Raw genomic sequence first — 26,374 nt, 5'->3', positions numbered from 1 at the left:
GTGGGTGGGTGGCAAGCAACACCTGAGTCTTGTGAACTGGTTCACAGACAGAATAACATACATACTCAATTGGGTATAGAAATCTATCTTACCCTATAAGGAAGTAAAAAGGGATGGGGGATAAGAAATAATTTTATAGACAAAGGGCTATAAAACTGTGCATATACCCTTTGATCCAGCAATACCACTGCTAGGTCTGTATATGAACGAGAGAGAGTGTAAGAGAGAAACAGAGGCAGAAAAAGAGACACAGATGCACACACACACACACACACACACACAGATGGAGCAGGGGAGGAGAGGGGAAAGAACTGTACAAAACTATCTATAGAAGCTGTTTTTGCGTGGTGGCTAAGAATTTGAAATTAAGGGGATGTCCCCATCACTTGGGGAATGGCTTAACAAGTAGTATTTGATTGTAACAGAATATCACTGCGCTAAAAATGACAAATAGGATGATTTCAGAAAAACTTGGAAAGACTTATATGAACTAATACAAAGTGAAGTGAGCAGAACCAGGAGAAAATTATACATAGTAACAACAATACTGTACAATGAAGAAATGTGAATGACTTGGATGTTCTCAGCAATAAAATGATCTAAGACAATGCCAAAGGACTCATGATGAAAAACGCTATCCACATATGGAGAAGTAACTAATGTTATCTGAGAACAGACTCATGCACACTACTTTTCATTTTCTTTCTACCTTGCTTTCTTTCCTTTTTTTTGAGTCTTCTTCTACAAAGTGGCTAATATGGAAGTGTTTTACATGAATGCACATATATAACCCATATCAGATTGCCTACTGACTTTGGCGGAGGGTGGGAGTGTGGGGGAAGGAATAGGATTTGGAACTCAAAACTTTAAAAAAGATGTTAAAAACTGATTTTACATGGAATTGGGGAAAAATAAAATATTTTTTAAAAATATATTATTTCACCGGATCCTCACAACAATTCTGGGATATAGCTGTTATTATTACATCCATTTTTACAACTGAGGAAACTGAGGCAGAGCAATTAAATGATTTGCCCAAGGTGACACACCTAGGAAGTGTCTTGAGACTGCATCTGAACTCAAGTCTTCCTAGCTCCAGGTCTAGTGCTCTACCAATGTGCCATCTATATGTTAGTGTTATTTCTATGTCTCTACCTTTATAATAAATATCAAAACCATCTTACTTTGTAAGCACACTGCAGAAGAGAGGAACATATGGCCTGAGTTCCTCAGGAAGTGTATTCAGATTACAAAAGGCTCTGAAATATACCACGCCATTGGTTGGTTGAGCACAGTACTGGACAGGGATTTCACCAGCTATAGAAGACAAAAAGTAATGTATAATTAGTATGGAATTGCAAGAACAACTACTAAGAAGTGTATGATGATTTTTGATATTTAAAAATGCTATTGGAGAGGATTCTGGGAAGAAAGCAAGGTAGGTCTGAAAATTCCAAGCTCTCAAGATTTCCCCACAAAAGAGATGAAATAGTGCCTCAGGGTGAATATTGGGCAGTAAAAATAAAGGGGGCAGAACAGGGGTCCTCCTGGGACAATTGTAGAAGATCTGAAGAAAAGTCCCAGGACAAGGTTTGGTCCCTGTGAAGAGTAAACACCTCCAGTCTAGGTCCTAGGGGCCCTTAAGCAATACGTGGCAAGCCCTGTGGTTAGCTCAGTTTGCAGACTGCTTCCTCCAGCAGCAGGAACTTTTACCCCTGGGGACAGCGAGGGGTGTTGGGTGTCTGAGTCAGGGAAAATAGAGGGAACCTCTGCTGACAAGGAATGCCAGATGCAGCTTGTTGCAGAGATGTAGCAGGAGCAAGAAGGAACCAGCATGGTACTAGAAATGCTAGCAGTAGCAATTTGAGAAGAAAAAGGAATCAAAGGAATCAAATCAGGCAAAGAGACCAAGTTATCACTGTTTGCAGATGATATGATGATATACCTAGAGAATCAAGTAAAAAACTACTTGAGACAATAAATAAATTTGGCAAAGTTACAGGATATAAAATAAACCCACACAAATCCTTGGCATTCCTGTATATTTCTAATGAAATCCAACAGCAAAATATATCCCATTTAAAAAAGAGAAATCTCATTTAAAGTTACTGTAGACATTATAAAATATTTAGGAATCTACCTGCCAAAACAAACCCAGGATCTATATGATCACAACTACAAAACACTTTTCACACAAATAAAGTCAGATCTAACTAATTGGGAAAACTCAATTAATTGCCCATGGCTGGGTCGAGCTCATATAATAAAAATGACAATTTTACCTAAATTAAATTACATATTTAGTGCCATATCAATCAATTTACCAAAAAATTACTTTATAGACCTAGAAAAAATAGTAACAAAATTCATTTGGAAGAACAAAAGGTCTGGAATATCAAGGGAATTAATGAAAAGAAATGCTAGGGAAGGTGGCCTAGCTATACCAGATTTTAATCTGTATTATGCAGCAGCAGTCATCAAAACTACTTGGTACTGGCTAAGGAATAGAGCAGTGGATCAATGGAATAGATGGGGTACACGAGACTCAGCTGTCAATGACTATAATAATCTACTCTTTGATAAACCCAAAGACCCCAGTTTTGGGGATAAGAACTCACTATTTGACAAAAACTGCTCGGAAAACTGGAATATAGTATAGCAGAAACTGGGCATAGACCATTATCTAACGCCATATACCAAAATCAAGTCTAAATGGGTGCGTGATCTGGGTATAAAGGATAATACTGTAAGCAACCTGGGAAAGCAAGGAATAGTTTACCTGTCAGATTTATGGAGAAGGGAAGATTTTATAACCAAACAAGAATTAGAGAGCATTATAAAATGCAAAATGGATAACTTTGATTACACAAAACTGGAAAGCTTCTGTGCAAACAAAGCCAAACAAAATTAAGAGGGAAGTGGGAAACTGGGGAAGAATTTTTACAACCAATGTCTCTGATAAAGGCCTCATTTCTAAAATATACAGAGAACTGAGTCAAATTTATAAGAATACAAGTCATTCCCCAATTGATAAATGGTCAAAGGATATGACAGGTAGTTCTCAGAGGAAGAAATTAAAGCTATCTATAAGCATATGAAAAAATGCTCTAAATCACTATTGATTAGAGAAATGTAAATCAAAACAACTCTGAGGTACCACATCTCACCAGTCAGATTGGCTAAGATGACAAAACAGGAAAATGATAAATGCTGGAGCAGATGTGAAAAAATTGGAACACTAATGCATTGTTGGTGGAGTTGTGAACTGATCCAGCCATTCTGGGGAGTAATCTGGAACTATGCCCAAAGGGCTATAAATAAGTACATACCCTTTGACCCAGCAATACCACTTCTAGGGTTATATCCCAAAGAGATCAGAGAAATGGGAAGAGGACCAGTATGGACAAAAATATTTATAGCAGCTCTTTTTGTGGTGGCAAAGAATTGGAAATTAAGGGGATGCCCATCAATTGGGGAATGGCTAAACAAGTTATGGTATATGAATGTAATGGAATACTATTGCACCATAAGAAACGAAGAGCAGATGGACTTCATATCTACCTGGAGAGGCTTATACGAACTGATGCTGAGTGAGAAGAGCAGAACCAGGAAAAATTTATACACAATTACAGATACAACGTATGTGTGACAACCAACTTTGATAGACCGGACTCTTCTCAGAAATGCAGGGCTATAAGTAAACTCCAAAAGACTCAAGATGGAAAGAGATGTCTACATTCAGAGAAAGAACTAGAAAGAACTGAGTTTGAATGCAGATTGAAGCAAATTACCTGCTCTCTTTCTTTTTCTTGTTTGGTTTGGTCTCCTTTTCCCCATTGTTCATTCCATCCGATACAATCCTTCTATATAATCTGACCAATGTCTAATGTTCAAGTATTCAGTGTCCTCCTCTGAAGATAAACCCCCATCTTTTTTATTCTCATAGCAACTCTCTATGCATTTTAAAAAATTTGTAGTAGTTTAGTTTTTATAGTCGCTTCTAGTCCTGGGGTGCAGGGGATGGTGCCTCTGACCTCCCATAACTCCAAAAGTCAAAAGTATGTTTGGGCAAGAGTTATGAGTTGAACTACTCTCCTTGAAAACTTGTACTACACCCAGTACCAGGATTTACACCCTTAACTAAAAAGGGAAAATTATAAAATCACAACAAATCATCTCCAAAGAAAACCAGACCCAAAGTACTAACTGAGCAGGTGAGCAAGAGGGTAGACTCCAGGAGAAGGTCAGCTGTCACAGACTATAGAGAACTAGAGATTCTCAGGAGATTCACTAGTCAGAATACTTTAATTCTTAAGAGAAAACAGCATTACATATCTTATTTGTTCGCAACTAAATCAAAGCAAAATGAAGCCAAATTTCCCCCACAACATTTACATTCAAGTTACAATGACCTGCTAATGCTGTTTCCAGCTCAGTAGAAGATATAGTGGGCTCAATGTCAGATACTTTTAATGCTGGTAGACAGGTAGCATCTTGTGGTTTGCTTTGCAAATCTTGTAATTCTAAACCTAAAAGAAAAAAAGAAATGAATGACTTTTGGTTTCAATTTTAAAATGTACACAATTCTATTAAGTGATTCTACAACTATGCAGACTTAAACATTACAATGCTTCATTTTTTAGCCAATTCCTTTATGAATGCTGCAGTATTTCTAAAAACTGATTAATATGCTTAAGAAATCATTTTTCTAAGCTTTCTAAATCACAAAATGTTCTACATTGAAAGTGAATCGTATTTGATAAGGTTTAACAGTTGTAGCTGTCATGGATTCACAGAATCTGGGGAGAAGGGGATACTTGTGATCATCTCCTTTAACTCATATCTGCACAGGAACCATCCCATTAAATGCCAAGTGATTATACCGTCTCTGTCTAAATAACTAAAGACTGGGCCTCCATAACATCCTGAAGCAGTCCATTCTATTTGACAGCTCTAACTTGTCAGGAAGCAAAAATGTGCTTTTCTACAACTTCTTTCCATCATTCCTAATTCTACCCTCTGGAGTCTGGTGAAACAAACCTCAATCTCTGCCCCACGTGAGAGCCCTAGAAAATAGCTACTGTTTGCCACCAACTTCTCCAGCTTAACCTTCCCCAGTTCCTTCACATTTGATGAATATGCTGCATGGTTTTGAGTTCATTGCAATATTCTGGTTGCCTGCTTCTAGAAATACTCTAACTTGTCAGTATCCTTCCTAAAATGTAGATTCAAGATGTAATATGACCAAAATATAGCAGAGTAGGATTTTTCACCTTCCTTATTCTATACCTCTAAGGTAAAGGGAGAAACTTAAGCACTCCATGTGCTAATGGACTGACTTACCCAGTATTTTTTTTCTCTTATTCCTGCATTCTGGCTCTGTTTGGTATCTCTAATTAAGTCGCGTGTCTTTCCCTTCTAGACCTTTACTTAAACATCCTAAATAAACAAGCTTACTGTTTTAACAGATAACATTTGTATAGCACTTACTAAGGACTGTGTTAAAAACTTCACAATTATTTCATCTGATTCTCACAACAATCCTGGGAGACAGGTGCCATAATTAGCCCTATTTTACAGAGGAGACTTATAATAATTGATGCAGAATAAAGTTAACATAACCAGGAGAACAATTTATGTGATGACCAAAACATTAAGTTGAGAGGAAATGATGATGAAAGATCTCAGAATTCTGTCCAAAATACCAGCCAATTATGATTTGAAAAGCATTAAAGACGAAACATACTTTTTACCCCATGGCAGAGGGATTATCAATTAGAGGTGCAGAATGTGAATTTGTAGGCATGGTCAGTGCTGACTTGTTAAATACCTGATTATGTACACTTGTTATGCTGGTGAGGGGAGGGGGGAGAAGCTAATTAGTAATAGATATGGAGGGAAAATGTTCTATTTTATTCAGTGGTATTAATCATTTTAAACAAATGGCTAACTAAATAAATTTAGATGTTTTTGTTGATCAATATTAAGTTTTCAATGAAAGATTTGATTTTTTTTAACAAAAAGCAAGAAATCCCCAGTAATTTCTGGAATTTAATAAGTTATAAGAAAAGAGGAACTACTGGAATGTTTCAACAAAACAGATAAAATCTGAATGCTGATTTGACATAAACAAAGGGAGGCAGAATTATGATAACATATAAAGCATTATGGGATCAAACCATTATTTGATGTCAATATTGTTTCCCATGATTTCCTAAATTACAGTGTAAGTAAAAAAGCAGAAGTTAAAAAAATTTTTAAGACAGTGATAGGTTGTAATTGACACTGTTGGGAGTAGCCATAGTGATGGCATCACAGATCTACCAAGTATCACAGTTATGGCAACACTAAAACATTGTTTTCTGATTTAAAGACATTTGTCTTTTCTGTATATATAAGCACGAAATCACTTATAAAACTGAAAGGCAAGAATAAGGTGAATGTTAAAAATTAAATAGTACATTTATTAGAAATGTCCCTTCTAAATTAAAAGATATAAACCTAATCTCTCCCCTCCTAAGCCCATTCTACCCTCTTTGAGTGGCAGCACCACTGAACTAGTCTCCCAAGCTAGAAACTGTGGAGTTTTATTCCTTCTTTTCCTTGCCTCACTCCATACTAAGTCCTATAATTCTTTTTTTGTAATTTCTTGCATGTTTTTGTATTGTTCAAAGAGCCTGGCACTCATAACTTAACATCTAATGGGTATCAAAAACACATAATTGATTGATATGATACCAATTGCTTCATTAACTATGCCAACATCAGTAACGTGGTCTACAAGTTCACATTATAGGATGTTACAAGAAAGATCCTGGTAAAAAAGGACATCTTCTCTATATTTAAAAACCTAAACAAAATTCCTAACCTTTTTCATATATGTGTTGCTTCTCTTTTATAGAAAGAGAATCAATCTTTTGCTTCAGTTTTTCTGTTTCCATTTGTGCTTGCTTTTCATGATATTTTTCATCTGGATTCATAGATAAAGTTAACTTGTGTTGGTTATTCTGTAAAAAAAAAAATAGCAAAATAAATCAAGACAATATTAAAAATTATCATACTGATTTTTCTTTACACTCTAAAGTTATTACTAATAGAGAAAACACAAACAGCATTCACCGGTCAACTCTCACCAAATGAAATAAAGAACTGTTAATTATCTTAATAATCTCAATAATTAAGAGAAAAAAGTTTGTCCAAAATTATTCAGATAATTGTTTTTAGTTCTATTTGCTTTACCAATGAAAATTGACTCTGTACATAAGCAAGTAGCTATTTGAATTATTATAACAATTTGTTTACATAAACCCAAATCAACCCTGAAATAAAAATCAAGTAGAATACTGAATAAAAGCCCAACCAAGCATTTATTTACTCTAAGAAATTAATAAATTCACACATTTATTGTGTTACTTAAAAGGTAACATAAGTAGAAACCCTTGTAATTATTATCCTGCACATAAAAAAGTGAAGCAAAAAAATCAACCATTCCAGAGAAAGTGAAATTGTTGGGAGAGGAAGAGCTGTTCTTACTCCAAAGGGCTTTGTGTGGACAGAGCTTTAGGCATTTTTAGTCAAGCAAGTTAAAATGAAAATCAACTTTGTTTTTCAAACCAACTAAAACTACACTTGTAATAGATGTGCTAAAACTTTATAAAACAAAAACATTTCCCTTTTCATGACATATGTGAAAAATTAGGCATTTTGGGGGGGGGCAATGACAAACGACTATTAAGGAATAAGACATTTAGTCATAGCCTAATTAAGAGCACATCACTTTCTCTTGGTTTCAGATTAATAAGTTTTTATAGCTAAGAGGTTAGCTTTATTTCTGTGAATAATATTATATATTGAGAACCACAATTGAGATCTCAACTATCTAAAGCTGTAATTCTTATTTCATTAAATAGATAATGGTTTTTGTTTATTTACTTATTTTTTTTTAAAGCAATTGGGATTAAGTAACTCGTTCAAGGTTACACGGCCAGTTATTTCTGGCTGTGGTGCTAAGTATCTGAGCCCGGATTCATAATGGTTTTTAGATCACAAAGATATAACGTCAACATAGCTGTTATTTTAAAACTTAAAGCAAAGAATCATAATACACACATATAATACATGTATATGTATACATGAGTGTGTGCACACATGTATATATGTGTAAATACACACATACATACAAATATTTTGCAGCAATTTTAAAAAGCAAGAATAGGAATGGAACTTGGCCATTAGCACTTAAATAGCTGTAAGTTTTGGTTATATACATGTATATGCATAATAGCTTCAATCCATCCCCCATGGTTTTCTTTGTAAAAATTTCAAATTCTTCTTCTAGTTTTTCCTAGGTCACTATGAAATCATGAATACAATCTCTTCATTTTTCTTACCTTAAAATATTGCTTGACTTTTTCTTGCAAAAAATTTGGATTTTCCTTAAGGCACTTCCTGAATCGAATCACTTGATCTCCTAGATTTAAAAGTTCAATGGGATCCCCTTCATGATTCCAGCAGGAAGCTATATACTACAATAAAAAATTTTCATTGGGCACACAATGTATATTCTGGTTAGAAAACATTACCATGCTAGAAAGTATTGAAATATGTCAGTACTACTCATTTCTTCAAGATATGAAATCTCATGGACATAATTTTATACATGAGATGCTGACAGCAAAATCCCAATCCAAGCTGAGAAAATAACAGCCAACTATGTTTCCTTATGTTCACATATGCCACCAGGAACACAGAGATGATGGAGAGCTTACTAAGACTGACTTCAAGATGTACTAGCATATTATGATCTATTATTTGGGAACATTTGACTTATACGTATTCACATGAAGAGGATGGCAAGTAAAAATGCACTACAGGATAATTCCTTTTAATTAATACCCAATATTCCATTCTTAAATTATTTTTTGGAGGGCAACTGGAGTTAAGTGACTTGCCCAAGGTCACACAGCTAGTTTTTGTATTAAGTGTTTGAGGCCAGATTTGAACTCAGGTACTCCTGACTCCAGGGCCGGTGCTCTATTCACTGTGCCACCTAGCCACCCCTAATATAACATTCTTTAAGGATCTATAATTTCACTGATAAACCACTACAAGAATGATGACTATAATCATTCTACGACTGATTTAGTGAGCTGATAAGTAAAAAAAAAATTTCACAGTCTGACAGACCTTATGGTGATAAGCTTCTGTAATATGAATCTCGTCCAGGGTTAAGAGATATATAACCTGTACCTGTAGATTTTTCAGCTTGGTAAGACCTGCTAAAGTTTCTATCTGATAAATAATATGAAAATCCAGTACCACGTTCATGCCATAATAATATAGCACTGATATATCTATATACCATAGTCATCTTCTTCTTCATACACTACCGTAAGGTGAATACTCACATACTGCCTAAAAAATAGCAAACTTCACTTTTAAAAATATAACCAGAAAATGACACTAAAATCAATTGAAAGTATCTATTTCATGTACTAAATGTAGAAATTTACTTCTTAGGAAAAAAACACAAAAAAAATCTCAAAAAAGTCACTTATGATGAAATTATACCTGAAAATGGTTTAACTAAGAAAAATGAACAATGCAGACAAAACACTTTAATGAAGACAAAACATGGACAACTTCTTAAAGATTTCTAAAAATATTTGACACTTTTTAATACTCTAGATAAAACAAAATTAAGTAATTACATACTGATGACAGGGCTAGTCCAAAACTAGTTGACTGGTGTTTCATTTGGATTTCAATTTTTTGTAGTAAAGCTTCAACTCTATCATCTTCAAACCCTTTCCTAAGGGACAAAAGCATAAAAAAGAATAAAGCCTCTAAAAATTATAGAACAAATTAACTGCCAATACTATAATTAACTGAGACATACTACATAAGATGATTAAGAATGAGCTGTGTACTAGTTAGATACTATATGAAGGAGAAGTGAAAAAGAAAAAAGGGCATCTTCTTCTTAAAAAGACTAAATGAGATCAATGATTAGAGCTCTTTAAACTATGTACCTTGAGAAAACTTGTTCAATATTCTTAACAACACATTTTTACTTACTCAATAACTTCATCAATTGTTTTAGTGATAATCTGTTTGACTGTTTCCACATGTTCATCAGCAATCCCCTGTAGGCCCACACTGAAGAAAGCCTCTCTTGTACAGCCATTATACCTAGAATGCAAACATGCTGAAAATGTCACAATTGAAACAGCTTTTATAAATGACGACTTTCAGAATCAACTTATTGATGTTTTAAAAGAAAAAAAAAACCTACAAAAGGCCTCAAACCTTAATGAACCATTATTCAAAATTTCTAATGTAATTCATGATACTTCTAAAAAATACAAATCTAAAGAAAAAGAATAGCTAAGCTGCACAAAATACTGAAATATATAAAGATGTTCTTTATTTAACAATGCACAGAAAGTAGGGGTAGGTAAAGAATCTGTGATTTCATTCATTAGTATTGGGAACTCCCAAGTAAGGAGAACAACTCTACCAAAGTAACTTTGTACCTTTTTCAGCAACAGATAATTCTTGGAGAACCATCTAGAATTATGCCTCAAAGTGAGAGAAAAAGGACAAAAATGTACAAAAATATTTGTAGCAGTTCATTTTGTAGCAGCAAAGAACTGGAAAAAAAAGAGGTTCAGATCAAGTGAGAGACAATTGAACCAATTATAGTACAAGAATACAAAATTATTCTACCATAAGAAACAACGAAAGGGATAGTTTCAGGAAAACCTTAATGAAGATGCAGAGTGAAGTGAACAGAACAAGTGCAATGTATATGATAACACTATGAAAATAGATAACGTTGAAAGATTTAAGGGCTCTGATCAATGCAATGGCCTATTGCACTTGCAGAGCACTGATGATGAAGCACGCCATATAGCTCTAGGATAGACTCAGGAAACAAAACGTCATACATTTTTTGGACACGGCCAATGAAGGAATCTATTTTGCTTTAGGCAAATACAATTTACAGGGGTCTTGTTTTTTTTCCTTTTTTTCCAATGGGGGTGGAGGTGATGGTACGAAGAGAAAATTGATTTTCATTAATTAAAACAATAATTGATCAGTAACACTCACCCAACATCTGGAGAAAAGTCTGTGCCAAGACCAGATTCAATCAACGCTTTATAAAATGGAGAATTAGGTCCATCAATCAGTAGTGAAGATAAAAGATTTAGGGTGAAGGATTCAAATATATCTGTAATACTGCAATGATAAGAAAAATTCAGCATCAGAATTATGATGTTTATTCCTATGTAAAATGAAAGAACTGAACTAGATGAACTAGATGGCCTACAACAATCTCTAGATCGATGATCCTGTTTCTTTGTGCCTTCACCATTCCATAAAATCTGCAAAATGAAGCACCAAGTTGCACATGGCACAGTCAAATTCTTTTCCCACATCTCTTCTAGAACAAGCATTCTGCCTCTCCTGATGACCAGCTTGCAAATGTACTAAGAAAGTGAAATCAATGTTCACTTTTTTCACAGCAAATATTTTCTATTTTTTTGTTCTAAACCACCCTAGGTAAAAGTTTAACTATTACAACTATTATATTTGACATTTTTCTAAAAATTAAAGTATGAAAATTTCATTAATATTATATATTTCAAACTAAAAATTTTAATTTGTAGGCAAAATCAAAATTCTCTATATGCCTATTTTTCTTAAATTTTCTAAATTTTTAAAAAAACAACTTATTACTTATTGTACTTACTCTGGCAAAAGGAAACTGACACCAACAGTTGTTTGTTTAGTTGGGTCTGCTGCAAATTTATCTGGACCACATGTCACATGGTATTCCCTCTGAAAATACAGCAATATTTTAACAAACAAAAATTTAAATTACTTTAGAGTAACATAAGTAATCAATATCAATAAAATGCCCTTCAATCAAGAATATCCTCTATGTTTTTCTTTTCAGGTCAATTTTTCGGTTTTTTTTTTTATGTAAAGCAATCTTAAAAATAAATTTGTGGGTTTTTTTTAAACCCATCATAAAAATGAGAGGCCAATCTTAATCAGTACATATAACAGAAGTTGTAACAACACATTATGGATCAAATGCTTACAGGTGTATCCCAAAGCTTCTGGGCAGGCACTGCAGTATTAGGCTCAATTCTCTGGAATTTATTTAGAGCTTCTTCATGAATTTGCCTCAAATGCTGTTCCAGTGGAAGGTTGCCATAAGTAAAGAACCTGAATATTTAGGAAAGAAGAGCTGGGTTATTTTAATTTAGTTTGACCACCTAGAACTAAATAACGATTTGGCTTTTTTCATAGCTTAATATATAATTCATAGCTCTCAAAGATATTTTCCTAGTTCAAAATGACTCAATTAAGAATAGTCTTTAGGTTAACTGCAAAGCCTAATGGGAACCACTGCATCAGAAAAAGTCTGTGAAAATTAGAAGAAAAAAAGTTAGAAAAAAATACAAAACTAGTATTACAAAAAAACCAAATAGGAGAGTACTTCAATAGTCCTTTATCTTAATTTCTATGATTATTTAATTCTGCTATATAAACATTACAGCAGATAGAGTACTCTTTGCCTACAATACTTACCCATGTCCCAAGACAATACATATAGTAAAAAAATTTAATAACTTTTATAATAAATATAAATTTTAAAAATTATCAAGAATATTAAAACAGCTCTCATAGAATTTCTAAATAGATGTTACATTAGCATTTAATACCAAAATCAAGAAACTTCTCAAAAATCACACATTATGTCCAAGATTCATTATTCTCAAATCTATTGGTGACCAAAAAGCATAAAAAATTATCTAGGCTAAGAAATTGCCATTGATCAAATAGCAGAAACTTTGTAAAGTTGTTTTCCCCTTACTCAATGGAACATTCCCCCTTTAATGAAGTGCTTGCCAAATAAAAGACCAAAAGAAATTAAAAATATGGAATGCTTCACAAATTTGAGTATAATTCTATAAGATACATTAGCTCACTAAACTAACTATATAAGCATCTATCAAAGTATATGAGAAACTAAAAGCAAAAAACAAAAAACATTTCTAAAGACTAATGGAAAAACTATTACCTAGCATTACTTGGATGGTAATGAGTAGCATGAAATTGTTTAAGTTGTTCCCATGAAAGGTCAGGGATGCTTAGTGGATCACCACCAGATACGACTGAATAAGTGTGATCAGGAAGGAGTCGATTTTGAAGACACTGCGAAAATATCCTCTCATTGTCTGTCTTGAAATGAAAACAAAAATTAAAATTTAGCATAATAAACAAGTAGTATGTTAAAGCATGAAGGCATAGCATTTGTTTAAATTAAGATCTAGTCTAAAAGTAAATATGTATGTGTGTACAGATATGTGTATATATGTATGTCTATAAATAAAATAGATAGGGTATACTTCTAGTGATCAGGCAAGAAAGAATAACTGAAATAGAAGCCAGAGAGCAAGAGTACTAGAGAAAATAATATAGACTCCTATAAGGTAGAGCAAAAGGTAAGACTCTGTCATTATGAAAAGGGAATTCAAGAACACATCAACTACACCTGAAAAATGAGAACCAAAAGTTACCAATGGCCTACAATCTAATATAATGGCCTCTTCTGAACCTTTAGGATCCAAACAGGACACATTTGACCACTCTCATTCTTAACCCTCTTCTCCCTTATCAGTTCTTCTAGTGTTATGCCTACTTCTCTTTACCTTGTGCTCTGCCCATTTATCAGTGGTTCCAATCTTTTAGGCATGAGCACTGTGGTTTAATGTTAAAAAAGAAATTAACAGAACCCACACACAATAGACATTGTACTAACAGTATCTGTTGATTGAAGAAATATTTGATAACAAAAAACTGTCACAAATTTAGTAACCCTTCAAAATATTGCCAATTAAAAAAATTATGCTTAATTTTTAGTTTACATCATTCATTTCCACAAGATTTTGAATTACAAATTTTCTCCCCATATTCCCCCTACCTACCACCCCAAAACAACAATCTCACTGTATACCCCCTCTCCCAACCTGCTCTCTCCTATATCCTCCCCCATCTCCTGTCAGACTTTCCAGTAGGGCAAGATGGATCTCCATCCCCCAGTGCCTGTATATCTTATTTCCCAGCTGCATATAAAAAAAATAATATATATTTTTTAAACATTTGAAAATATTGCCAATTTTAAAAGTAACTAAATATACTTGAAAAATATTAAGTCAACTGCTTATTGTGTTGGAGCTGAAATAAAAACCAAAATGACAGTCCTGGGTATGTATGGATACATTATTGGGCTCCTTGCAATAACTTTGAGGTCCCCCAGGGACACAGAATTCCCCCAAATATAGGCATATCCCAATATTTCATCCTCTATGCAGATAACCTTCAAATTTTTATCATAAGCCCTAACTTAATTTCATAGTTTCTACTGCTTATTTCCTCAAAAGGTTTATAACATCAATGTGATATTCACAGCACCCATGGTAGCTATGTATATGCTGGTGCAGTTGTGAATCACAAAATGTAACAGACTCTCCACATGGAAGACAGAACCAAAACATTTATTCAGAAACCAGCAAAGCTAAATCCTAACACCAGAAAGCCAAATCTATCACAGTAACCAAGAAATTGGTAAACATAACTAATGCAGTGAGCACCAACACTCTCAAGTCTTCTCTCCACAGCCTTCAAAACAAAACAGGTTCCTTTAAGCAAAAATGTCCCTCTTTTACTCACAATTCCTGCTCTGCCTCCCTGTTGCTTGCAACCAGCACTGTTCTGGCACTCTCCTGTTCCTTCCTGTTCTACCCTTTCAGCAAGCTCCTCCCCACCATGGGCTCTATGTGAATACATTTGGCCTATTAAGAGGAAGGGAAGATCTTCAAATTCCTATGACTATTACAAGGTCTTGCCAGCACCTCAAACTCAGGTCCCAAGTCTAATTCTTCATCATCTTCATCAAAGCCTCACCTCCTGATTTTCCTGTTAGTGATAAGAGCACCACCACTCTCCTAGTCACACTTGTTTGATATCATACTAATCTTTGCCCTCCTGATAGTTTTCCATAAGGTCTTGTCACTGCCCCTTTCCATTCTTATGATACTACCAAAGTTAGTAACTCCATTGTTTACCCTCTAGCAAAATCATCTTAATCGATACTCCATTCTCCCAACTGTCCCTCTACATGCCATTACAAAAAGGTGAAAGCGCATAGTGTATAGGAAGGAGCATGGATTTGCCCTGAACTTGCTTAGCATTAGTTTTACTACTTACTATCAACATGACCTTGGTTAAATTGCCTAATCTCTCTGGGCTTGGAATAAATGATCTCTAAGACCTGTTCCAATTCTAAATCCATATGGATACTCGCAGGGTATAGATCTGATCATATCCATTTCTACTGACCAAAAAATTTAGTTGCTTTCCAATGCGTTCCTAATAAAGTTCATATTATTTTGGTCTCATTTACATCCCTCTCTCCTGGGGCCATCTCCAATCCTCCTGATCTGTATCTTGCCAGCGGACCCAGCTGGCTCCAGAGGAGAAGGTGAAGCTGGTGACTTTGCATGAACCTCCCTCACTTAAATCCAATTCACTTGCAAGTTGAGACATCACCTTCCTTATGTCATGGTCCTCTTCGAGAACAAAGGACAAACAACAACATGTCCCTCTCTAATCTGATACCAATATCCCTTTCTAGTCTAGTATTAGCTTATGAGGCTCCTGTCCACAGACTCTATGTTCCAAACAAACCAGAATAATTATTCCTAAGTTTCCTACCATTGTACCTTTGTCCACAGCATTTCCTAGCCCTGGAATGAGATCTCTTCCACCTATTATAATCCTGTCTATTCTTCATGTAATCTGCCCTGAAAACTACAGTCCAAAGCATTATCTTTCTTTTTTGGACTTTAAAGAGGGAGAAAAAAATAAGACTTGCCATAAGGAATGTAATGTTTCTACTATGCCAGATTTTCATCACCTAGTAATGGTACCGGATGTATATAGTTATTTAAGGTAAAGATCGTCAACAGAAAAAAAAAGAACCACACAATATTTTCAAATCAGAACCAAATACATTTGTCTTAGAGGGCCACATGTGATTTTTATGCTGCAGGATTCCCATCCTTGAGCTAAGGCAACTCTTTTATTATAAATTACAAAGGAAAACTTACAAATACTCCTTTCATTTCATTAAAAACAATTCCTTTAAAGACAAGGTGTGTTTGGGGGTTACTTGGATCCTCATGTTCTAGCCTCCAACCTTCTTGCCTAAATGATAAAAAAAAAAATTTAAGATCACTGATTCTAACTGATACCATTTATAAACAATATGTTCAAATACTACGTACCAGAAATCCAGTTCCCTCAAACATGGAAAGAAGACTGCATCCAGATATACTGAGAGGAGATTCTGAAAATCCTTAGAATTTTGTGTTGAAAACGGATATAATGTATAATCACTAGCTGGGTACAAATGAAAGGAAAGATTTTTTTTGTTACAACAAATCCCTAAAAAATTACACATTTTCAACTCTATTTTTCCTGTAGGTCTATCACTTAATTAGGAATTCAATTTTATAATTAAGAAACACTTAAACCTAAGTGATGCTGCTTTGCTTGCTAAAGAGAAGTCCAACTTTTAAAGTTTCATCTCTGTTATATATACTTCAATTTCCTTTGGAAAAATTGTGAGGTACTATCCAGAATCACCAGATTCTTTGAAAAGAGGTCATTTGGTGGTCAACTGATAATACCCACATCTTTTCTCATGTGCTTCATGAATGACAAAAAAAAGTAACATAGCTCTAATAAAACTATTCAATATTCTGATAGTGAAGTCAAAGTTGGGAAAAAAAGGTATTGTTGAATAAGTAGCTTTAGTTTGTATTTTCTAATTCATAATAAAAATATCTTTAAACACTTTGAATTTTAAATTATTATTAAAAATAAAATATTTTCAAATTTTTAAGTCAAATTTATGGATGTTTCTGAGATCCTGAAACCATAGTTTCTACTCCCATCATAAGCATTAACATCTGATTACTAAAACAAGGCTGAATTTACAAAAGACCTCCCATTACCCTAGCATCTCAAGCTCATTAAAACCTTTTAAATCCACGTAATTACAATCTTCTGGTAGTAAAAGCCAAGAGTTTAAAAGAGGGTAGCCCACTTCCACAGGTATATCTTCAAAGCCCATACCATTTCAGCAACTGTAAATGTGACAATCTCAGAGGGTAAACTGCACTCACCTGTAAATGCATTCATAAAAGTGGCTAATGATCTGTTTAGCATTTTGAAGAAAGGATCTCTGCAGGGATACTTCTGAGAACCACAAAGTACAGTATGCTCAAGAACATGTGGAACACCAGTACTATCCATTGGTGTAGTACGAAACTGCACACTAATTATGAAAAAAAAAAACCCAAAACTTTAAGATCTAAAACTAGAAAGATTGCAATTCATACAAATGTCAAAATAAAACCACCCAAGAATTTGCTGCTCCTTAAAATGCTATGTAAATAACCATTTTAAAAGACTGCCTTCTCCTGATATAATACTTTATTATTGAAAAAATATTTTCTTAAATTACAGTAAAAATTCTGATGTAACTGAAAAGAAACTTATCATGGAATTATTTTTTTATCACTTATTTCAATTGACTTTAATCAGCACACATTTCTTAAATCTATGTAACAAAGCACTATACTAATTGTCAAAGGAAACACAAAGATGGTTTCCACTTTCAGGGAGCTTATAATCTAGTGGAAAAGCACTGTGCTACGTACTATGACAAATGCTAACTAATAAGGAAGGAAATTTATAAAAATGTTATTTTAAATTTGTTACATATGCATAGTTAGTGTTTCAAGGGAAAAAAATCTCAAGAATATACATATATGTATGATAGATATGTATATGTATATATATTTGCATTTTATTGCCTACCTAAATAAATTATTTGCATCCTCTCTTGCCACATGTAAATATTTAGCACCTGTGCTGTCATGACCAAGTCTCACAGCAACTAAGAATAGATCAGGAATAGGTGTTATCTGCATTAAAAAGAAACATATAAGTAACATTTTAATTTACAATACCTAACAAAATTCAAATATTATTTTTTAAAACTGAGTCAATTAAAAATTTAAACTATTTTATATCAGATAGTACTGTAAAACTAACTTAAGATTAATTGATTTCCCAGAGCTGAAATGTTCTGCTGTAGTTATTACAGTGTAATTTGTATCTATGAACTTCTCTGTGGTTTCAAAGTTCTAAAGGTTTACTGAACAATATGAAAAATTCACCTATATTTAAGCAGTTTAGCTATCTGTAATATCTTTAATGAGTTATTACTTTTCAAATTAAAATCACAATTTTGTTTTAAATTTTATTTTCCGAAAATTTAACACTAGCCAAACCAAAATTTAAGAATAAGTCCAAGTTACAAGTTTTTTCAAATTGACATGGCATATTTTTTAATCCATAAAGAAAAGAGAACAAGGATGAAATTTTTTATTTATAGTAAAAGTTTTTACATCAATTGATGCATCTCATCCTTCTAAAGAATATGAAGAAAAACAATACCCAAGTAAAATAAATTAAGGTCATCAGTACTCTATTTTGAGAGAAAAAAAAAGATCTATCATCTTATTCACAAATTTTAACTATGCTATGATAATTTCCACAATCTTTGTACTTTACCTAAACAATGTATGTCACAAAAATATCAGAACAAAGAGCATACCTGATTTATAGTGAATCCGTGGATTTTGTCACCTACTTTATACTCTAGAGCTCTATCACATGCTGCATTACTCCTCCACCTCCAGGGTTTGTAATTTACAAATCTATATAATAACAAACATTAAATCAAATAAAATTAGGTTGTTTTGAAGAAAAGCTATCTAGGTATAATTCAATAACAAGTTTCAATGATTGTGAACAGTTTACATACATTCAATGAGTTAATAAAGGTGATAATTTAAATTCTCCATCTTATTCACAAATCTAGAAATTCTACCTTCTATTAAAATTTTATTTTCCCCTCATATTTTCATAATGGTTGTATCAGTTAACATTTTAAAATGGTACTGAAAAATCTTTATAAATCACTTTGAGTTAAACATCCTGAAAGTGATACACATTTAATTTTGTATATAAAAAAAGTAAAATGTTTTGTCCAAGGTTTTATTTAACTAATGCTGTCCCCATGTCATTATAATAATAAGTTTTGTCTTTACCACAGAATTCATCTTCCATGAAATTATGGAAACATAATTTCAACAGGAATAAACAAAACAAATCTCCAATTTACAAATATGGATATGCTAACAAAACACCCTATGATCAACTCTGTATCAGATTCACAAATTCTAGAAACATAGGGCTTGAAAGGACTTTGGAGTGGTCAATTAGATACAACCAGAGCATTTACTACCAAAAAGATAATACATGTTGCAATGAAAAAGATTTCTAGAAACTCTTAAGACATTATTTTGCTGATGCAGAATAACACAGAAGGGATAAATGGATAGAGAACACATAAACAATTGCATTATATACTATGAGAGTGGCTAACAGTTGCAGTGATCAAGGTCTATGTAGGAACTGAGTAAACAAAATGCAGTAATATTCCTAGTTGCTTAAAGAAAGCCAGAGGTTCTCCTCTAACCATTACTTGATAGGAGATAGTGTTATATTCTGAAGATTTATTACTGGTTATATGAGAATTGGGGTGAATTAAAGACATATGGAGGGGAGAAAAGATAATAATTAAAAAGAATTAAAGCTATTGCCCAGAAAGAGAACTAAAGCTATTACCAAGAAAGAGAACAGATAGGAATCCAAGGATTAAAAGTGCCTATGTGAAACTAACTTTTGCTCTGAAACAAGGACTGGAGACATGCTGGTGCATGTTAATGATAACATATTGCACAAACAATTAAGTCACTGTATGGAACTAAAAACCGACAAACCAACATTTGGGGAGAAATGGAAATAGCCTCACTTGCCAGCATCATTGAGATGAGATGACAGCAGAATGTAGGTAGCTAAATCAAAAGACCATCCTAGGTTCAAATTACAGAATGGCCATCCAGCCCGTTCACAAAAAGAATCCCCGCCCTATACCTCTCACAGGGGAAGAGGTAGGGGAAAGGTGGGACATTCCTGCCCTTCTTGAAGATCTTCAACGAGGGGATAGCCATTGCTTTTCTAGGCAGACCATTCCACTTGCAGACACCTTTATTTGTGAGGAAGTTTTTTTCCCTGACATCAATCCTAAATTTGCCTCTCTTCGACTTGTATCACGGTTCTTGGTTATTTGGGCCCTCTAGGGCCAAAGTTAAAAGTCTAATCTTTCCTCTACATGACAATCCTTCAAATACAGATGAAGACAGCTATCATATTCTCATTTCTCATATGACACAAATCAGAGCCTACACAACTAACTACCATCTCCAGATTCTTGGAAATTTTCTTTCAATACAGTTAAAGCTTGCCCTCATTTATGTGTGTGTGTGTGTGTGTGTGTGTGTGTGTGTGTGTGTATGTGTTGGTTGCCTCTCACTGAAAAGATCTTTTTAAGACTTACTGCTTAACCATGTCTCCCTCATCATAAACTTGTGAAGTTTATTTTTTTGAACCCAAGTATAAGATTTTCCATTCATTATTATCCCTACCAAATTTCATCTCATTACATAATGCTCTAGACTGGCGAGATCCTTCTGCACCTTTTGTAATCACTTTTAGGTATCCTTTACACTTCAGTTTCATTTACAAATGTGATGGGCATGACATTTATGTATCAAGTATTCAATAAGAATGTTAAATAGCAGAGAGTCACACACAGATCCTTAAGGTACTATACTAGAAATCATCTTCTATACTGAAATTGAACCATTAAGAATTATCCTTTTAGTCTGGCTATCTGACTGGTTCCTAATCCAAGCACTCCAGGGATAGAGCCCTTCATATACCAATGAATACTGGATAGGCCATCAAAGGAGACTGAGAAGTGAAAGACAGACAGAAGCACCAGGAGAGAGCAGTACTGTAAAATCCAAAGAACTTAGTATTTCTATGAGGAAAGGGTGATCAACTGAAAAAGTGTTAAATAAGAATGAAGAAAAGTCACAGAGATTTGGCCATTAGGAGATAATTAGTAATCTAGGAAAGAGCAGTTTCAAACTAGTGATGGAAGTTGAAAGCCAAACTGTAAAGGATTAAGATGTAAATTAGAGATAAGTGGAGAAAAGAGGAATAAAAAGTTTTTGTTTTTCCTAGGAGTTTAGCTGTGAAAGAATGTGAAAAGTTTGAGGTGGAACAACTGGTTGAAGTGAAGTTCCTTTGAGAATAAGGGCAGTACAGGCATCTCATGCATACATAGGGAAGGACTGAAAATTAGAAGAGGCAATCAAAGGGAAAAGCTCAAGAAGAAACAGGATCAAAAACATTGGAAAGGAAAAGGACTACCTCTTCCTCCAAGTTTGGAGCAAAGAAGAGAGAGGGAGAATGATAAGATGTGTGTTAAAGTGCAGTTAGATAACGAAAGCCCCCTTACTGGACTTCCTCAGGTACAAAATGAGGTGGTTAACTTACATTCATAATACTTTCTATGGGAAAATAACATAATTTGGAGCTGGAATTAAACTAAGAGGTCATCTAGTCCAAGAGTTCTTAGCCTTTTTTTTTGGTTCATGGTCCCCTCTTTGGCAGTACTGATAAAGTCTATCTCAACTCTTCTTTTTAGAGAACATTTTTAAACGTATAAAACTTTTTGGTTAAAAAGGAAACCAATTACATTGAATTGAAGTCCTCAAAATATTAGTATTACCCAAGTTCATGGGCCCCCTGAAATCTATATAGACACCAGGACTCCATGGATCCCAGAGTTAAGAACCTCTAATCTAGTCTAACGCCCCCTCCTCCAATTTTACAAATGATAAAATTCAGGCCTAGAGAGATTAAGTAGATTCAGTAATAGAATTCAAAGCCACGTCCTCTGATATATTCAAATGTCTTAGAAATTCTGTTTAACACAAATAATTCCTTACGACTTTCTTATACTAAATTAAAGGAAGAATAGAATTAAGGACGTAGTTTAGGATCTTAGATGTCCTCTTCTAACTGTATGGGTAAGGACTTAATGGTCTACAAAATCACATTTACCTAATATATTATTAATACTTATGAAACAGCAGCACTTTTTATTACTGCTTCATTATAATCTACATTAATAATAACCTCAAAGCCAATGGGAAGAGACAGGGCGAGTCAGGGGTCATGAGAAAGGGAAGATAACCATTATAGCTGGTCTACTAGAGATTTGATGGAGAGGTTCCTCCCTCACACAGTTTGTTTTCTCATATTTAAATATCTCCCTTGGTGGTGGTGGGAAAGATAGGAGGAAACTGCCTGGCAGTCTCTCAGGTGGCTCAAATACTGTCTCAAGCCCTAGCTATACAGGGAAACCACTAAGCCTCAGTTTCCTCATCTGTAAAATGGAATGACAGCACACAGCTGTTAAGAAGATATGAGACAGGATTACAGATTTAAAGCTGGAAGAGAATTTAGAAGCCACTCTAGTCCAATCCCTTCATTTGACAGATGGACAAAATGAGGCCTGAAGAGGTTAAGAGATTTTGGCCAGGGTCATGCAGCTAACGGCAGAAGACAGGATCTGACCCCAGATCAGGGGTGGGGAATATTCGGCCTTGAGGTCACAAAAGGCTCTCTAGGTCCTCAAGTGCGGCCCTTTATCTGAATCCAAACTTCTGATTTGTTCTGTGGAGAAGGTGGAGGGTTCCCTACCCCAGACCCAGACCTTTCCGGTTCTTTCCACTACCCCTCAAGAACAAGAATAGCCCACCTCGAGGGGGCACTTTCAGCTTGGAGTGGTGTGAAGACCCCAGTTTAAATAACATCTCTGTGTGATGCTGGACAAATCAGACAATCAACTCACATTTAAAATGCGCTTTGGAAGTTGGGGAATGGATGCCAAGAGAGGTATGGGGCAGCCCCCGCCCTCCAGGAGCTCAGAGTCTAAGGCAGGAGACCACCACATGCAAACCGCCTTGTATGCGGGATAAACTGGACATCATCAGCAGAGAGAAGGCGCTCGCACTAAGGGGGCCCACGGACGGGTCCCTGCAGGAGGGGTTTTATCCGGGACTTGAGAAAGCCAGGAGGTGGAGATGAGGGGAGAAGGCATTCCAGGTATGATGCGCAGATAATGAAAATGCCGGGAATCGCTAAACCCTCAGCCAAGAGGCCAGACCTGCAGCGTCTCTGGGCCTCAGTTTCCCCATTTGTACAGCCAAGAGAAGGAAGGAGAACTGGCCTGGCTGGGCTCCAAGGTCCCGGCCGGCCCCAGAGAGATAAGACACTGGACACCCTGGTCTCCCGGCCAAGTGCCCGGCCCCCAAGGCCCAGGGGAGACAGCAGCAGCTTCAGAGGCGTTATCTCCCGGTCACTCCAGGGTTCGGCAGAACCCCGGTCCCAGCCCTTCCCCCGCGGCACCGCTGGCCTCCACCCCCAACCCAGGTCCTGGCCAGGCCAGGCCGCGTGACCCCTGACGGCGGGGATCTGACCCTCCCGCTCACCGGCGCCCCAGGCTCAGCAACTTCAAGCGGCTCCACATGGCTGCGCCGGCCGGAAAGACGTCGAGGCTCGGATGGGTAGCGCGGTCAAACCCACGTCCGGTCTGCCCCACCGCGTCGCAATGACTCCCCTTCCCGGCAGCTGCTACGGGACCGGCCGCACCGCTCGTCGAGCTTCCTATTGGCCAGGCGGCGGCCGCGGAGACAACCGATTGGCTTTGGATTAAAGGGGGCGGAGACGCCCTCGCGTGCTCCGGGCCGAGCTCGAAGGGGGCGTTGCCCTCGCAGAGGCCCGCCCAGCTTGGCCTGGGCTCTGGGGGGAGGGGCAGGAGCAGAGGAGGAGTCCCGGCTGCGGTCTCCTGCTGCGCCAGGTGTCCCCGGCCCACCGCGCCAGCCAAACGAAGAGCCAGAGAAGTAAACGCATTTGACCATCATCACACGGGACACAGGGAGTTAAGGGTCAGACGCAGAAGTCTTCCCTCCCCCTCCCCCAAAGCCAGAGCTCTTTCCACGGGGCCGCACTGCTCCTGGGGTATTGATAAATGCACCTGCTAAAAAAAAAAAAATAGTGTGTGTGGGGGGGGGCGGGGGGGGGGGGGGGGGGAGGGGGGGGGGGGGGGGGGGGGGAAACATCTTTCTATGGAGTATCACTAATTAGAGTCTGATATCGGAAAAATGGTAAAGGCGCCTTGATGGCTTCTCGGATATTATTATTATATTATTAATTGGGTGACCGACGCTGAGAGAGTCACAGGCTCTCTGCCTCAGTTTCCCAATCTGTAAAAGGGGTGATGATAGCCCCTACTTTACAGGGCTGTTGATAGGATCAAATGAAATCACATATAAGACACTTAGCAAATACAAAATTTAATTATTGCTAGCTATTTTTATAATTACTAACACAAATATAAAAGAAAAAAACAAACTTAACAACCACACCAAAAATTCTCCAAATTGCTGATGAGAAGAGAAATGCAAATCGGAACAATCCGGAGGTTTCACCTCAAATACGGCAAATTGGCAAAGATGACAAAATATTTGTTGTTGTTCAGTCAACTCTACCTGACCCTTTCTGGGGTTGTCTTGGCAAAGATGTGGTTTGCCATTTCCTCCTCCAGATCATTTTACAGATGAGAAACCGGAGGCAAACAGTCTCAAGTGACTTGCCCAGGGTCACACAGCAAGTAAGTGTCTGAGGTTGGATGTGAACTCAGATCTTCCTGACTCCAGGCCCAAGGCTCTCTCAACACCTCCTACCTCATGTCAAGATACAGGAATAATCAATGTTAGAGGGGTTATGAAAAGGTAGGCATATTAATGCATTGTTGGTGGGGCTATAGAGTTGTACAACCATACCAAAAAACAGTTTGTTTATAATTATACAAAGAGAGTAATTAAAATGTCCTTTTGACTGAGATTCTCTGCTTGGGATACACACACAGACACTTGTACACACAAATATACATGTGTGTGTTTATACATACATGTATATATGTGTATATATGGGATGGCTATTGATAGAGATGAGATAGCTATATTCACACATATATATGTATACTTACCTACATGTGTAATGTGTGTGTAAGGTCCTATATGTATTGACTGGCAACAAAGCAGACAGATGCTCTCAATCAGCAGGTGAACAATGTCACAAGTTATATACACAGATGTAAAGAGATATAATTTTACTCTAAGAATTAATATGATGATTATAGAGAATAATAAGAAGATGTGAAATGATGTAAAATAAAGTACATAGAACCAGGAAAGCAATATATACAATGACTACAACAATATAAATGGAAAGAATAATGACAAAAGAAATGAAACTGAATATTATGAAATTATCATAACCAAGCTTGTCCCTAAAGAAAAGGTATGAGAATATACTTTCCTTCCTTCTTTAAAGAGGTGAGGAACTATGGGGTATGAAAAACTACATATACAGTAAGACTTAGTTGATATGTTGGTTAGTTTTGCTGAACCGTTTTTTTTTTCCAAAAAGGAGGAATATTTTGGGAAATATGAAACATAAAGACAAAAGATAACAATATAATTCTTAAAAAGTTTTAAGCTTTTAGTGATTACATTATTCCGACTTCTCTTTTGTCTTTTTTGGCATTTTACGTTGCCAGTATATTTAGACATTTCATCTGGGTCAACTCTTGCGAAAAGTAAAGCAGATATGGAGTGAAAATGTAGCATACGATTTACCAAACTATGAAATGACTGATAAACTAATGTAAGAATTTTCTGTGACTGATTTAATTCTGTCATCCCTGAATTCCTCTCCTTATCAGAGTTAGCCAGTTTGTGGGTTTAATACTTTAAATATTTCCAAAAAGATGATTGTAGTTTGAAGTCATTTAAAAAATATTTTTTCATTCATTCATTCATTCCATCATTTAACTTCACTATTCTTTTATGCAGAAGAATAAATTATAATAATTTCATCCAGAAGCTAAAACAATGTAAATTAACTACCACAACACATTAATACTTACTTCATCTCTGGCTAGAAGCATTTTCACTGGCTGTCCTCCATGCCTGGAATGCTCTCCCTCCTTATCTCTACCTCCTAGTCTTTCTGCCTTCCTTCCAGTCTCAGCTAAAGTCTCTTCTTCTGCAAGTAGGCTGTCCTGGTTCTCCTTGGTCCTAGTGCATCTCTATCTCCGATTTATCCTGCCTGTCTCATTTTGATATAGTTATTTGCATGTTGTTTCCTGCATTAGACTATAAGCTTTTTAAGTAGA

General features: G+C 35.8%; 1 protein-coding gene across 1 annotated transcript in view; it reads right to left on the bottom strand.

Moving 5' to 3' along the window:
* The window catches only part of PITRM1 (pitrilysin metallopeptidase 1), a 42,380-nt gene extending 18,582 nt beyond the window's left edge, over positions 1-23,798 (bottom strand). The window contains exons 1-16 of the mRNA XM_069086532.1: positions 23,625-23,798; positions 18,767-18,869; positions 17,965-18,071; positions 17,268-17,419; positions 16,365-16,479; positions 16,188-16,284; positions 13,097-13,257; positions 12,111-12,237; positions 11,756-11,844; positions 11,113-11,241; positions 10,078-10,191; positions 9,715-9,811; positions 8,391-8,525; positions 6,869-7,007; positions 4,413-4,529; positions 1,185-1,317 (exon numbers count right to left, since the gene is read on the bottom strand). Of these exons, the coding sequence (XP_068942633.1) occupies positions 1,185-1,317; positions 4,413-4,529; positions 6,869-7,007; positions 8,391-8,525; positions 9,715-9,811; positions 10,078-10,191; positions 11,113-11,241; positions 11,756-11,844; positions 12,111-12,237; positions 13,097-13,257; positions 16,188-16,284; positions 16,365-16,479; positions 17,268-17,419; positions 17,965-18,071; positions 18,767-18,869; positions 23,625-23,662 (1,853 nt within the window). The 5' untranslated portion in view covers positions 23,663-23,798. The remainder of the gene's footprint in view (positions 1-1,184; positions 1,318-4,412; positions 4,530-6,868; positions 7,008-8,390; positions 8,526-9,714; positions 9,812-10,077; positions 10,192-11,112; positions 11,242-11,755; positions 11,845-12,110; positions 12,238-13,096; positions 13,258-16,187; positions 16,285-16,364; positions 16,480-17,267; positions 17,420-17,964; positions 18,072-18,766; positions 18,870-23,624) is intronic.
* Positions 23,799-26,374: the final 2,576 nt, after the last annotated feature.

This window comes from Petaurus breviceps, unplaced genomic scaffold, assembly GCF_028583685.1.
Source record: "Petaurus breviceps papuanus isolate PSGF00001 unplaced genomic scaffold, PetGlider_PUasm1.0 178, whole genome shotgun sequence".
NCBI classification, from domain to species: domain Eukaryota; kingdom Metazoa; phylum Chordata; class Mammalia; order Diprotodontia; family Petauridae; genus Petaurus; species Petaurus breviceps.
This window is presented reverse-complemented; position numbering and strand designations above follow the sequence as displayed.